We start from the raw sequence: 13,081 nt of genomic DNA, 5'->3' as shown, positions 1-13,081 counted from the left end.
CCTAATCATGACCAAGCTCTCATTCTCTCTTCAGAGTCCCTTTCTGAGCTATGGCCACCCTCCCATTCCTATAACCTGCCCTGGTTCAGGTTGTCACATACTCTTATTTGCAGACTATTGCAATCATCTTCCAAATTGGTCTCCCTCAGCTCTTTTCCAATTCCTGTGTGTCCTTCACAGTACTGCCAACATCTTCCTGAATTGTGAATTGCCCTGTTCAGGCAGCTCCCCTGCTGCAGTGCCATAAAAGACAAATGCCTTAACATGACCTTCCAGATCTTTCACAATATGGTCCCGTTCTAACTTTTCTATCCTTATCTTTTACTATCCATTCTTTCACATGACCAGTGCTGTTTCCAGAATGTGACCTGCAAATGACCATTGCCATGGATTTGTTCGTACTCTACATTTCTGCACTGTATTAATCTGTGAAATATCTATTCAACGCATGAGGATCAACACAGGTAGCAGTCTTGCCCAAAGTTTTCACATCCCCTTCTTGTTTGAATACATCTCTTCCTCCTCTATATTCCGATTGATGCTGTGTATGATTTTGGTAGCTGTTTCCATAGCTCTGCTCCCTGAAAGACCTTAAAAACCAGATCTGCGACGTCTACCACTATAATTCCTCAGGCCATTTATGTATGTGTTGTACAATAAATGTTTGTTGAATGAAAGTCAGTTGTTAGCTTTAAATATTAATATGAATGTTTGTAGTTAGTGCTTTTAAAAATTTAACACTTAAAAACTAGAGTTTTTTGTGTCTTATGAATCTATAACATTTTTCACTGAATTAGTAATAATGCAAAGATTTCTAACCAGTCTACAAAATGCAGTACAAGTCCACTAGTTTTATTTCTAAGGTATGTTACAACACCTTAGAAATTTTGCTTTTCAAGAGAAAAAAGTGAGATGACATATGTATATTTTAATTTTAAAGCCTACTGCTTTATTTACTTAGCTATGAAACTGTTACTTTGTATAGTTCCTTGACGTTTGGTGCCATCTAGCGTTCCATTTTGCACATTGCATGCTAAGTAAAAATGAATTATTTCATACATTTGCATTCATAGTGGTAGTGAAAACAGCAGAGGATTTTATAAGAAAGTAAATCTATAACATGAGAAAATTATAGTGCCATGCATAGATTCTTTTGTGAAACTACTTCGATCAGATCCCTACTTCTAGGTTGGTGACCTTGGGCAAGTTCTTAACGTCTCAAAGCTTCAATTTCTTCAACTAAAGGACAAGGCTCACTTAAAATTTAGTGAGCGAGTTACGTAAATTAATCCATATAAGCCATTTAGCAAAGTGTCGGCCACATAGTAAGTGCTCAATAAATGTTTTTGTTTCTGTTTTTGTTTTGAAAATTGCAAGTCATTACAACTGAGGATGATGTTAAAAGAGAAAAAAAAAATAACCTGGGAATAAATTGAGGGTGGAAAAGTAGTAGCTTTTGCAGTGATGCCTTGATAAAGCTCCAAGATGGAAAGATTATTAACCAGGCCATTGACCTGCCTGCTTTTATTCGGAAGGAAAGTGTTGGCTTTGGCATGAAGTTATTGTGAGCATATCTAAATGAGATAACCTTCCAAAGAAATATTTTTTCAAAAATACCAACCCAGTAGGTTGAATGAATGTCCCCAGAACTTTTTTCTCCTTTTCAAGGATCCAAATTATGCTTTTTCCTGGACTATAGCAGAATCAGAAAGGCAAGAATTAGAAACCTGAATAAAAAGAAAATCAGAAAAGCATTGAGTATTTGGTGATAGGCACAGGCATAGAAGATAATACTTCTTGATATATATATGTGTGTATGTATATTATCTGCCACAAAACAAAAACAAATTATAAATATCTTGAAAATGGAAGGCAGGCATAAGACTGATAGGTTTCTAGTAAGCAAGAGTTTATAAATTAAATATCAATGGTTTGCATTATTCATAAGTTAAATGTTTAAAATGTGTTGATAATCATTTTTATTTTATAGGCTTTATTTCATAAGAATAAAAACATTTTCATAAGTTTTCAGGTTTATATTCGCAAGTGAAACCTGTACTTCTCGTAAGATCTTTAACTATGAAATCTATCACAAGAATTTCTAGGAACCTAACCTTGGCAGTTGGGAAGGACTTTTATATATTCTGAAACAGGTTTCCTGTTTTAAAAGTTGAGTTGACTAGATATAAACTTGTTTTAGACGGTGTTTTGACCCCATTAAGATAGTAATGCATACTCTTTGGCTTAATAAACTAGGACTGGGAGTATCAAGTCCAATAAATTATGTTTCGAAAAGTGTATTAATGTGGCCAGCTTAGAATGACCACAAATAAAGACATTTTCCAGAAGAGAAAAGGTCCCTTGAGAACTGAATCTACTGGGTGGGGGGAAAGTATAATTTCCCAATTCCTCAAGACCTACAGCTATTTCCACCATTTCCAGGCGTCGTGCTCAGGGAAAGTGAGAAGGCACCACTCACGTTTTCTGCAAGCCGGAAATTATTCATAACTTGGTCACCTATGAAGAGCTGTCAGTCCATTGTAATTGACAGTTGACTGATCTAGCATTTGAGAACTCAGTTACACCTTTACTAAATGGTTAGATTAGTATAATCAGGGAGTGCCGAATCATCTGGGATTCTGGAAAACTAGGAACGGGAACCGTATTGTGAGGTCCACTGTAAGACAGATGTCTTTCGAAATATGAAATCACTTTTCTAATTCCAAGTGTAATTAAGCTTTACTATTTTCTTCATTGTGACCGGGCATATATATTAAAATCAAAGCAAATAAAGGTGAATGATATATTATAATGTGGAATCACACCGAGGGTTGTTGATAACCACTTTTTAGTCTAATGTTGTTATTCAGTGTTTCATTACTGTTTTCATACTTCCCCAGCATGACCCATTGGTGGTGGCTAGTCCTAATAGAGAGGCCAACCATAAAACCAAGGCTTCAGCAATGATTTTCTTTAGGTGACTTACAGCTTCTTTATACTTTTTGCTTTATATAATCTTATCTTAGACTCTTAGGCCTCTTACTCGGTCAGGGTCATTTATTATTCCTTGTTCCTGAATTGATTGAATTCTTTTAATGGATTCTTTTGCTCTTCAGCAGTCCCTTCCACTCTTTCTATACTTAATAATCTTGACTCCTGAGTTTTTGTTTAATTAAAAACTTTCTCATTGGATATATTGGTTTATATTCAATAATAATTTTATTCTTTCGTACCAGTATTCATTATATTGGCAAAAGTTATGAGCATTTTTATCAGTTTCCTATAAAATATGTTTCACAAGAGCCATTATATTCTGAAGCACGAAAATCTCTATTTCAAGTTCCAAGGGCTTACATTTTGAAAAAATTATGCTTTTTCGTGTCTCTTAAAGTCTAATTTAAAATTTTCCTTTCAAAACATTCTCAACTAGAATTGGACTTGGGACTAATTTTCTAGGAGAATCAGGTTTTTAGTCATTGGTTTTGCGTATCAGGTAATCTGAGACAATTTAATTTTAACCTCGTATTTCATCTAGTAGTGCAGAAATTTTCCAGAAGAGTTGAAAAGAAATTGAAGTTTAATATTTTCCAGATGAAGAGAGGGAACTTCACACATCCTAGATATTTATTGTCTGTATTTATTATAGCTTTCACCAGAGGGAAGCATAACTATGTATAACACTTACAGTTAGGCTTACTGAGACCATTTCCATCTCCCGAACGACAAATGTGACTGTCAAATTTATAATCATGCAGGATGTAAGTCATATAATACTTGAGTTTCTTTCCAGCAGTTCAGGGGGAAATAGAGGATGGGTGAAGTAGATGTTGTAACTAAGGGCCATTGGGATGAGACTGAGTGAGACACCGTAGAATGACTAAGCACCAGGTGCTTTCTATGCTAAGCGCCTGGCTTGTACTGGGATTTTTTTTTTTTAATTGGGATTTTGAAGCCATAGTTTATTACTGGGTATTAGGTATAAATATATTATGCTTGTAGCGAAGAGGAAGTTTTAGAATTTTTACTTCTGGAAATGCAGAGTGGGAAATTGAGACTAATGGACACTTATGAATTTTTAAATTATCAGAAATGGAAGATAACAGTTCTCGTGTTATAAAACCAAGTAGTAAATGCTGTTATGAGTATTTTCCTTATCTTAACTGTTGATTACTACCTAATTTTTATTGTAGTTATGTGTTTAAAAGTAGGGAACTAAGTCTTATCTTAATAACATTTAAAGGAACTTGATTATAATATAAGGTTTAAAATAGGTACCTGTATGTAATGACAAATATAAAATCTCATTTAAAAAATTTTATCTGTTTATTATTTAAAGTATTCAAATAATTTTTGACCATGAACAAATGAAAAAATCAGTTACATTGGATTATTTACATATTTCATATAGTATAAACATGTTATATAATTTAAAATACTAGAACATTTTATTTTTCTGATCCCTTTTTCATAATTTTTACTCATCAGTGGCCCTCATTAAGGTCTATCATCTAAATCTTGTTAATTGATAAGTTAATATACCCTGAGTTATGAAAATTGAAATATGTGAATAAATGTAACATTTGGATACTGTATTAACAAACAATACAAAATTTTTCTAATCGACTTTATAGTGTGTTTTAACTATTTTAAATATAAGTAAAGCTTAATTGTCTCATTTTCGCCTTATTTTTTCCAAATTCTAAGCTCCCATTTTACTGTGTTATTCTGGCAGGCTTTAATCCAGTGTGAACAGTTGAAGAGTGAGCTAGAGAGGCAAGCAGACCGACTTCAAAAAGAACTGTCATCTCAACAACAGAAAAGGGCCTTTGAGAAAGAGATGATGAAAAAAGAAGCGGCAAAAGAACGGGAGGACATGAGATCCAAGGTACTAAAGGATTTAGGTCATTATCCACATTGCAGAAGAAATGTTTGGTGATGTCACCAATGATACTCTAGGCCTGCAATTCTTGAATGAGCTTTAAATTTTAAAAGCTTGTAAGTGGTCGAATTTCTTATAACTGAGAATCATAAAATGTTTCTATTTTTTCCATGTATTTCTCACTAAAGGTTATATTCCCTGACTTTTCCAAATAGAATAATCAGTTTGATTCCATCATATGAAATGATGAAATGTATTGTAATCCTGCCATTCTGTTTGGTCCCCTCTCTCATGTATGTCAGGGGACGGCAGTTACTCTTCAATACCCAGATTTTATTTCAACTTTGGCTAAATCAAAGAGAGGTGACTGCCCCACATCATCCTTCACCCAAAATTAAACTTGCAGAAGATAAAACACTTGTGAGAAACCAAGTAACCAAGAAAAAGTGATTAGGTGTATTGTGCAAAATAGATTCTAACAAATTACATGGTGAATAATGGCCATAGCCTGATGAATAATTGGAAGGGGGAAATTAAAGGCAAAGGAACAGATAACATAGGCAGTGTTTGAAAAACAGTTACTAATTGGAATACAGAGCTGAGTGGAACCTAGCTTTAAAGTTGCTACAGTAGAGTAAAATTAAGCAAGATGTGGTCCATGAGGTAACTGAAAACAACTGTTACATGGGTTTTTATTTTTATTTTTTTATAAAAGTAGACTTATAGCTTCTACCCCAAATACTGTGTTGTTACAATGTTCCAGCGTGTAATCATTAACTCACACAGCACCCATCTACTGAGCTGCAGATTTAGTTGCTGTGTGAGTTCATGTGCAACACTGCTGTGGCTTTAATTCCATATATATGGTGTTATTTAGAAATCTTTGGCTCTGTTGAACTCCCAAACCAGCCTCTTTTTCCTCTTTGCTTTTCTAGTGGAGCTACTATTCATGAGGTTGCCCACTCAGTCATCTTGCTCTCATCCTTGTGTCCTCCCTCTCCCTAACCCCACATGTCATCATGTTGCCGAGCTCTAGAGACTCAGGCCCCTAGGAACTTCCCATTGCCCTGTCTCTCCATCCCACTGTTATCCATCCCTCACCCGGGATGATTCTTAAACCCGGGTGGGCTCCTTGCATCCAGTCACACCTCCCTCCCAACTGTCCTCCAAACCACAGCCGGATGATCTCTCCAAAATGAGCATCGCAATATGTCAGTCTCTTGCTTTAAAATTCTTTCATGTGTCCCTGTAAGCCCTTGGCTAAAATTTAGGATCCTTTCGCAGAGCATGAAGATTCTACAGTTTTCTTCCCTTTTTTGGCTCCCCAGTCTCATCTCCCTTCACTTTTCTTTCTTGCATTGCCACCATACTGATCTGCTTGTACTTCCTTAGACGTGCGGACACACCCATTTGCCATGCTGTTTTGTCATCTCAGGATTTTGCATGTGCTTTGCCCCCTGCCTAGAGGAGCCTTCCACTCCCAGCTCCGCTGGATCTTTCAAAATTCTTCCTGGTACCACCTCTTCTCACAGCCACCCAGTGATGAATTGAGAGTCTCTCCTATGAGCTCCCGTAACTCAATTTGTTACAAATTCTTCTTGAATTATTTGTCTCCCCTAATTTACTATGAGTCCCCTGAATGTATGGTCTGTTAACATTTTCACTGTGTGGCCCTTTCCTCTGACATAAAATGTGCTCAATATATATTTGTTGAATTAATGAATGTAATATAAGAGCAAGTAAAAAGACTCCATACCATTGGAAAGGTATGACTAAAATGCTGAAACGTCGGAGGGTCCAAACAGATCCCTATCTGCCAGAGATCTTGGAAGGCTTTGTGGAGAAGGTGGTACGTTTTTAACTGACCTTCAAAGAACAGGGAGTATTTGGAAATGCAGAGTATGGGAAGGAATGCTGGCTATAACCAACATGGGTAAGACATGGAGGGAGTTAAAATTGTGAACTGAGTGTTGCGTGTGAGAGAGAGAACGGCATCAATAGCAAAGACCAGCTATTGTGCATACTGAAGAGATTTTTCTCTTCTGGGTGTTTGGTGGAAACCTGTTACCTTGCTGAGTAGTTCTACTGTATAAAAATATGTTGATGAGAATTCCTGGTAAGAAAGAACAAAGGAAGGCTGAAATGTGCCCGGCAGCATTCCAGGTGCTTTCACAGGTAATAGAACGTCTTTCTTATATGGACAATTATTTCATGAATAAAGGTGACAACAGAAATACAATGTATTTCTGAGTCTGCGTCATTTGTTTTGCTTCCAGTAAGTCTTGGTTGATATTTGATCTGAAGGTCCTGCCCTAAGTATAAATGTTTGAATAAAGTGCTGAAAGTAGTCTGAGCATTGAGGTAAGTGGCTTTGGAGTAAAAGACTTTAGGGTGGAATCTAATTGGACCTTCCTGTGACCTTGAACAATTCATTTAACCTCTCCAAATTCCAAAAGCATAAATAATGGAGTTGATCTTCTCAAGGAATTGATTGGATTAAATAAGATAATGTTTTGAAAGTACCTAATATAATACCTGGCTTAGAGTGGACAGGTAATAAGTGTTGGCTTGTGGCTATTACCATTCTGACTCCAGAAAAAGAGAAAAGTAGTCTTATATTGGATAGATTTCTTGGATCTTCGTGTGAGTAAAAGCAGACAGATTTAAACATAAAGCCCAGTTTTACTTGTTGTTTATCAGCTTGAATGAGCTTGGGCGAATTACTTCATTTTTGAATCTCATTTTTTCAATTGAAAATTAATCCCATATAATCCTTTCTCCAAGGGGATTGGAAGAGAGGATGTATATCATCCTGCCGAGCGCAGGAAGTTAACTCATAGGGAGACTGAACAGTTAACCATGTAAGTGCTCCGTACTCAGTGCTGGAGCAAGCCTTCCTGCTTTCCTGGCGGCGGGGAATGCTTGCAAGACGTTCAGATTTTCTTTCTTTCTGTTCTTTTTCTTCTTTCGCTCTTTTTAAATTTCATCTGTGGGGGAAACTCTAGGCGAGCAGATGCGTCTACCCAGACAGGTTTTGAATCACGCCCCTGTGAAGGGTACTTGCTGTGAGTTTGTTTGTTGTCTTTCCTAAAGGCCCTCGGTTCCACGGAGCCACCGCGGTGTTAGTTGTCATTCATCATGTAGATATCGAGCGCCCTCTACAGTCCGCGCATTTTCTTAGTTGGTTCCCTTGATAACAGCCCTTTGCTGGAATCTTGAATTCCTCTGCCTCTGGATGGGGAGCACCTTCCCTGTTCCGTACACCGGGGACTGTGTTAGTGTAAAACCTCCTATCAGGCTCTCCAAGCTGGGCGTCCTTGTCTCTGGCTTGCCCCTGTCAAAGTGTAAAGGACTTACCTGATGTCAGCGCCCTGGACACCCAGCAGTGCTGCAGCTGTCGGTGTTACTTCTGTCTCTGCAACAGATGTGGATGGAGAAGCTCCTGCAGGGTGATCCTGACTTCCAGATGGCGGGCATGGGGGAAAAGGAGGTGTGACAACAGGAGGGGAGGCCTCGGGAAGTGGGTGACAGGAGGCAGCAGACAGGTAATGGGCAGAGGAAAGAAGTGATGGGTGGCAGAGGGACGGGATCATATGGAAGCTGTGTGATTCGTTCCATGCCTTGTGATAGAAACTGACTCAGTATCTGCAGTCATCAATTCTGCTAATCTGTCTGCGTATTTATTTTAAAAGTCACACAATGTTAATATGTTTACCATAAGGTATATCTCCACATAAGTAATATATGATTTTTAGTAGCTGGTAATTAAAGTTTGTTGTTGCTATATGGTTCCAGAAAAGCTATAGTTACACATTCATAATTAAGGATATTCATGAACTTGAATTTTTAAATTAAAAGAAATTCAACTAATTTGCTACATGTAGCTTCTTTTGACCTTTAATTTTAAGTTCAGGTTGTAATATGCATAAGGATGTTTTGTAGCTTGATATTAGTAAAAATAATTTTATGTGCAAGTTAGATTTGTAGCCAATTTTTTTGATGGTAAGAAGGACATAGAAACCACAACATGTCAAATACACAATACTCCACAATCCCCAGGAGATTTAATACATCTACTGTCTGCATTAGAAAATAGCTACAGGGCTCATTATTTTCACATGTGTCAACTTCCGTTAGACATATATTTCAAAGGCTACCTTGGATTTTATCACAAAATTTTAGCTCCTGATTTCAGTTATAAAGCTGAATTCATACCCATGTCAGGGTACGGTGGTAGATTTCAAGTGTTGTTATTTCAAATTCATGACCAGTTCTTGTTTAAACAGTTTAAAAACTGATACACATCCCTATATGTTTTGCTGCGCGGTGAGGTCGCATTTCTTCTGCATTGTAAAATCGCTAATAAGATTTTACATCAATTTCTAATATTGATGTATCTTCTAATAAGATACAATTTTTTATTTTAATAAGAAATTAAGAGCCTAGAAAGTTTTTACTGACTGAGTCAGAGTAAAATATAATTGCAAACAACAACAAAAAACTATAAAGGTTAAATCTAAGATCTAGAAAGCATTTCTAACCCTGAGAAGAAAGCTAAGAACCCATTTTCCATAGAGTCCCTCAGAGAAGCCATTTATTATCATTATTCATTTACTCATCAAACATTTGGTGCCCCTTGAGGACCATGCTCTAAGGAACTGCCGGTCTAAGGAGGAAACTAGCAGACAGCTACCAACAGCGTGAGAAATACTGGCTGGAGGGAGGTAGAGGTTGGGGTGTGATAGAGGTTGGGGTGTGACAGACGTGTACTGAGGTGGGTGTAGAAGCACGTGCCGCAGTGATTGTCAAAGCCGTAAACCCCTGGGGTGGTGTGGATGGCAGTCAGTGTGCGTGGATGCCAGCTGCAACACAACGGGCGTGACTGTCCCGGGGCACATCTGCTGATTATCACCCTGAGTGCATGAAGGGGCTTCTGTTTTGTGCTGGGAGCTGGAGGCCGAAGAAGCCTTCTTGGAGGAGAGGACACAGTGGCTAAGTGCAGTGCTCCAGGAGGAATGGGGAGAGCTAGAGAATGGGAAGGCTGGGTTGGTAGGGTGGGGGTGGGGCAGATACCAACCAAGGGAATTGCTGAGAGCCTCCTCTTTGTGGTGTGGGGGCAGGGGTGGGTTTCATAGGCACCAGTATCTCTCTCTAAAGATCCCTGCCTCTCCAGCTCTCCCAATCAAGACTTGTATTCCCTCCATGTGGGAAGAGGTTTAAGAGTTGTCTGATTCCTTGATAACCCTCCTGAAATTCTTTCATGTTAGTCTCTTCCGTAAGTTACTTACGTAGGTATCCAATATCTGTCACCTTAGAGTTTCAACCAAAACTTTGATTTTACCTTGTTATATGTTTTTCAAAATGAGGGTGGAGACCGGGGAATGAGTAGGAGGGAGGCACATATTTAAGTCATGGGGGATAGATGAGTGGAAGAGGTGGAGAAATGGACATACCCAATCTACAGATCAATGACTTACAGAGAGAGCTCCATGGCTGTGCTGAAACTGTATTAACTGTATAATGAAACTGTATTATCAAGTGACATTATCATTTAGGACTTTTATTTTCTCTGACAGATGTTGACCCTGTCTCAGAATATTGCCCAACTGGAGGCCCAGGTGGAAAAGGTTACAAGAGAGAAGGTTTCAGCTATTAATCAACTAGAGGAAATTCAAAGCCAGCTTACTTCTCGAGAAATGGATGTCACAAAGGTACCAAGAGAGATTTTAATTTAATAATTACTTAAATATTTTCTTTGAAAAAAATTTGTCCTAACATACAGAGCTCAGAAAGAAGTTTGGAGCAGAAAAGCTTGTTATTTCAGGATAATAAAACGTGCTTGCTTCGGCAGCACATATACTAAAATAGGATAATAAAGGTCCATCTAAAATGGTCATTTGGTTAATATGACAGTTCTTATCAGCCGTAGGCCCTTTGCTGGGTGCTGCGAATAGGAAGATGAATTAGGCACATGTAGTGTCCTTGAAAACCTTAAGAATTCAGTGGCTGAGACAGACTCGTAAATAAGCAAGTTTTGTGACTTTAATTATTGAAAGTTTGATAAAACTTGTATTTCTAAATTCATTAATGAGTAATTTTTGCCAGAGACAGCTCTTCACAACAATACTAAAAGACATATATTTACAACATGAAAAGTATACTTACCATAAAAAAATTTCCACCTCCCATTCCTTTTCAGACCTGGTCTCTAAAATCAAGATTCTAATACTATAACTTCTTATTCTATTTGTCTTTAAATTTATACTTTAAAATGCAGCAGTGTTTGCTGTACAGGTACCACAAATTTGTGAACCTAGAAATAAAATGTTTAATGATCTTAATTGGCCAATGGAAGATACGTATTTAAGAAACATTAGAAATCCATGTGGATTTCAGTAATCACTTGCTTTAAATATAAGACACTAAATATGTGTGTACATGATGTAGTAAGTTAAATGAATTTATTTTTGACCAATACATACACAGATTATTTTGTTAAAATACATATCCTTTTCATGATGAATTTTACTTCTCAACATATTTGCCCCAAATTTGACACATTTTAATGCCATTGTTGCTTTATAATTCAGTAATTAAAATGAACTTTACCATTAGAAAAGGGAGCCTATTTTTCTTTTTTCTTCCTTGAGTTTTATAATTAATGTTTGCTTTGTAAAATTCAAGCTAGCAACCGTAAAAGTTTAAAAAATATAATATTTGCTAATATAACTGATGTGTTTGTGTGAAGGGAAGGGTAGAAGAGCGAGCATTGGTGCAGAGGGATAGAAATGGTTCACCCAGATTTATGGGTGAAAGCTGTGGCAAGAGTTTTCAGCTGATTATAGGGCGAGAACGTTCTGTTGAAATGTGTACAGTGAAGAATGAGTATACTCTGTCTTTAGAACTGTCCAAAGGGACTCAAGTATCAACAGAATGCCTTGAAGTTGCTTCCAACCTTGAGATAATGTAATTCCAGTTCAATTTAACTTGTTGATTTATTATAGATAGAATTTAAATGTTACGGGTGAACTTAGTAAATGATATCCTGAAAGGAGTAAGGCAAGGGAACTTTGAAAATAAAATTAAGGGGTAAAATAATTTTAAATAGGACCCTTTCAATCACATATGTAAATCAAATAGATCTGAGCACTGAAGAACTAAGAAAGAAAGTAAATGGGAGCCTCTCTTTTTCTTTTCTGTCATTCATAATTTTTAAATTGTACTTAGCTTTAAAATTAATAACTCTCACACACTGAAAGCATTTGAATTTTAGAATTCTTAGTGGTTTTATTCTTTTTCTAACTTGATGAGAACCACTGGAAAAAGCTTACTGACTTTTTCTTTTGTCTTGTCACTATAACTTTTGAACACAGATTAGTTTATTTTGAAAAGTATTTTTTATTTGAACATAGGAAATGCATATAGGTTTTCTAAGATTCTAGTACCTCAATAATGATGAAACTAATTTCCAAAGTTGTAATCATCATTTTTGGAGAAATACCAAAATTGAAAAGTTTCAAGAAAGTATACCCATTGCATGATACATGATTTTTAAAACTTGTTTTTATAAACTAGAGGCTGATTTAGCAGAATTGTGTATCAATTGATTTCTCTACAGACTCTCAGTTACCTTGGAGGCTTATTATAATTTCTTTATTTCGATCTATCTGCTAATTACATTTTCCAAATATATTTATATCTGCAGAGGCCTTGGATTGAAAAAAAAATGTATAAAGAACACTTTTACAATACTATGTGTGTTCATTATTTAGTGATATATTAAAATCATTTCACTTAAAAGAACATTTTCCTTTTATGTTAAATCTGTAGTTATAAGTGCAGTGTGTACTTAGTTCCATTCTGTGACTTTTACCAGACAATCTTTCTTAACTTAAATACATGTTATTGTACATGATAAAATCGATGTTATCTACAAAGCTTCCAGTAAATACTGGCTGTTTCTGTATACCTAACTATCAATAATATGATCTATTAGCAGAGAGCGTTTTTTATAAGTTTCTTTAAATAAAAGCCTAACTGATAAAGTCTTTAAAGGAAAAATTTATAATACAGAATATTTATTTAAATATCACAATTTGAATGAATGATAACATAACTTAATATTTTAATTAGTAATTTTACCTAGTTAAAATTGAGAAAATAGGGCATTTTGGATAATAATATGCAATCGAAACTATTATT

At 36.3% G+C, this 13,081-nt stretch overlaps 1 protein-coding gene across 4 annotated transcripts in view; it reads left to right on the top strand.

Annotated features, from left to right (window-relative positions):
• The window catches only part of SDCCAG8 (SHH signaling and ciliogenesis regulator SDCCAG8), a 207,046-nt gene that overhangs the window by 52,794 nt on the left and 141,171 nt on the right, over nt 1-13,081 (top strand). For all 4 annotated transcript variants that reach the window (XR_013992667.1, XR_013992668.1, XM_081039284.1 and 1 more), the window contains exons 10-11: nt 4,733-4,885; nt 10,456-10,590. Coding sequence is in view for 2 of the 4 variants with exons in the window: in XM_081039284.1 (XP_080895410.1) it covers nt 4,733-4,885; nt 10,456-10,590 (288 nt within the window). In the remaining 2 variants the exon portion in view is untranslated. The remainder of the gene's footprint in view (nt 1-4,732; nt 4,886-10,455; nt 10,591-13,081) is intronic.

The sequence above is a fragment of the Rhinolophus hipposideros genome (assembly GCF_964194185.1).
Source record: "Rhinolophus hipposideros genome assembly, chromosome: 26".
Lineage (NCBI taxonomy): Eukaryota > Metazoa > Chordata > Mammalia > Chiroptera > Rhinolophidae > Rhinolophus > Rhinolophus hipposideros.
This window is presented reverse-complemented; position numbering and strand designations above follow the sequence as displayed.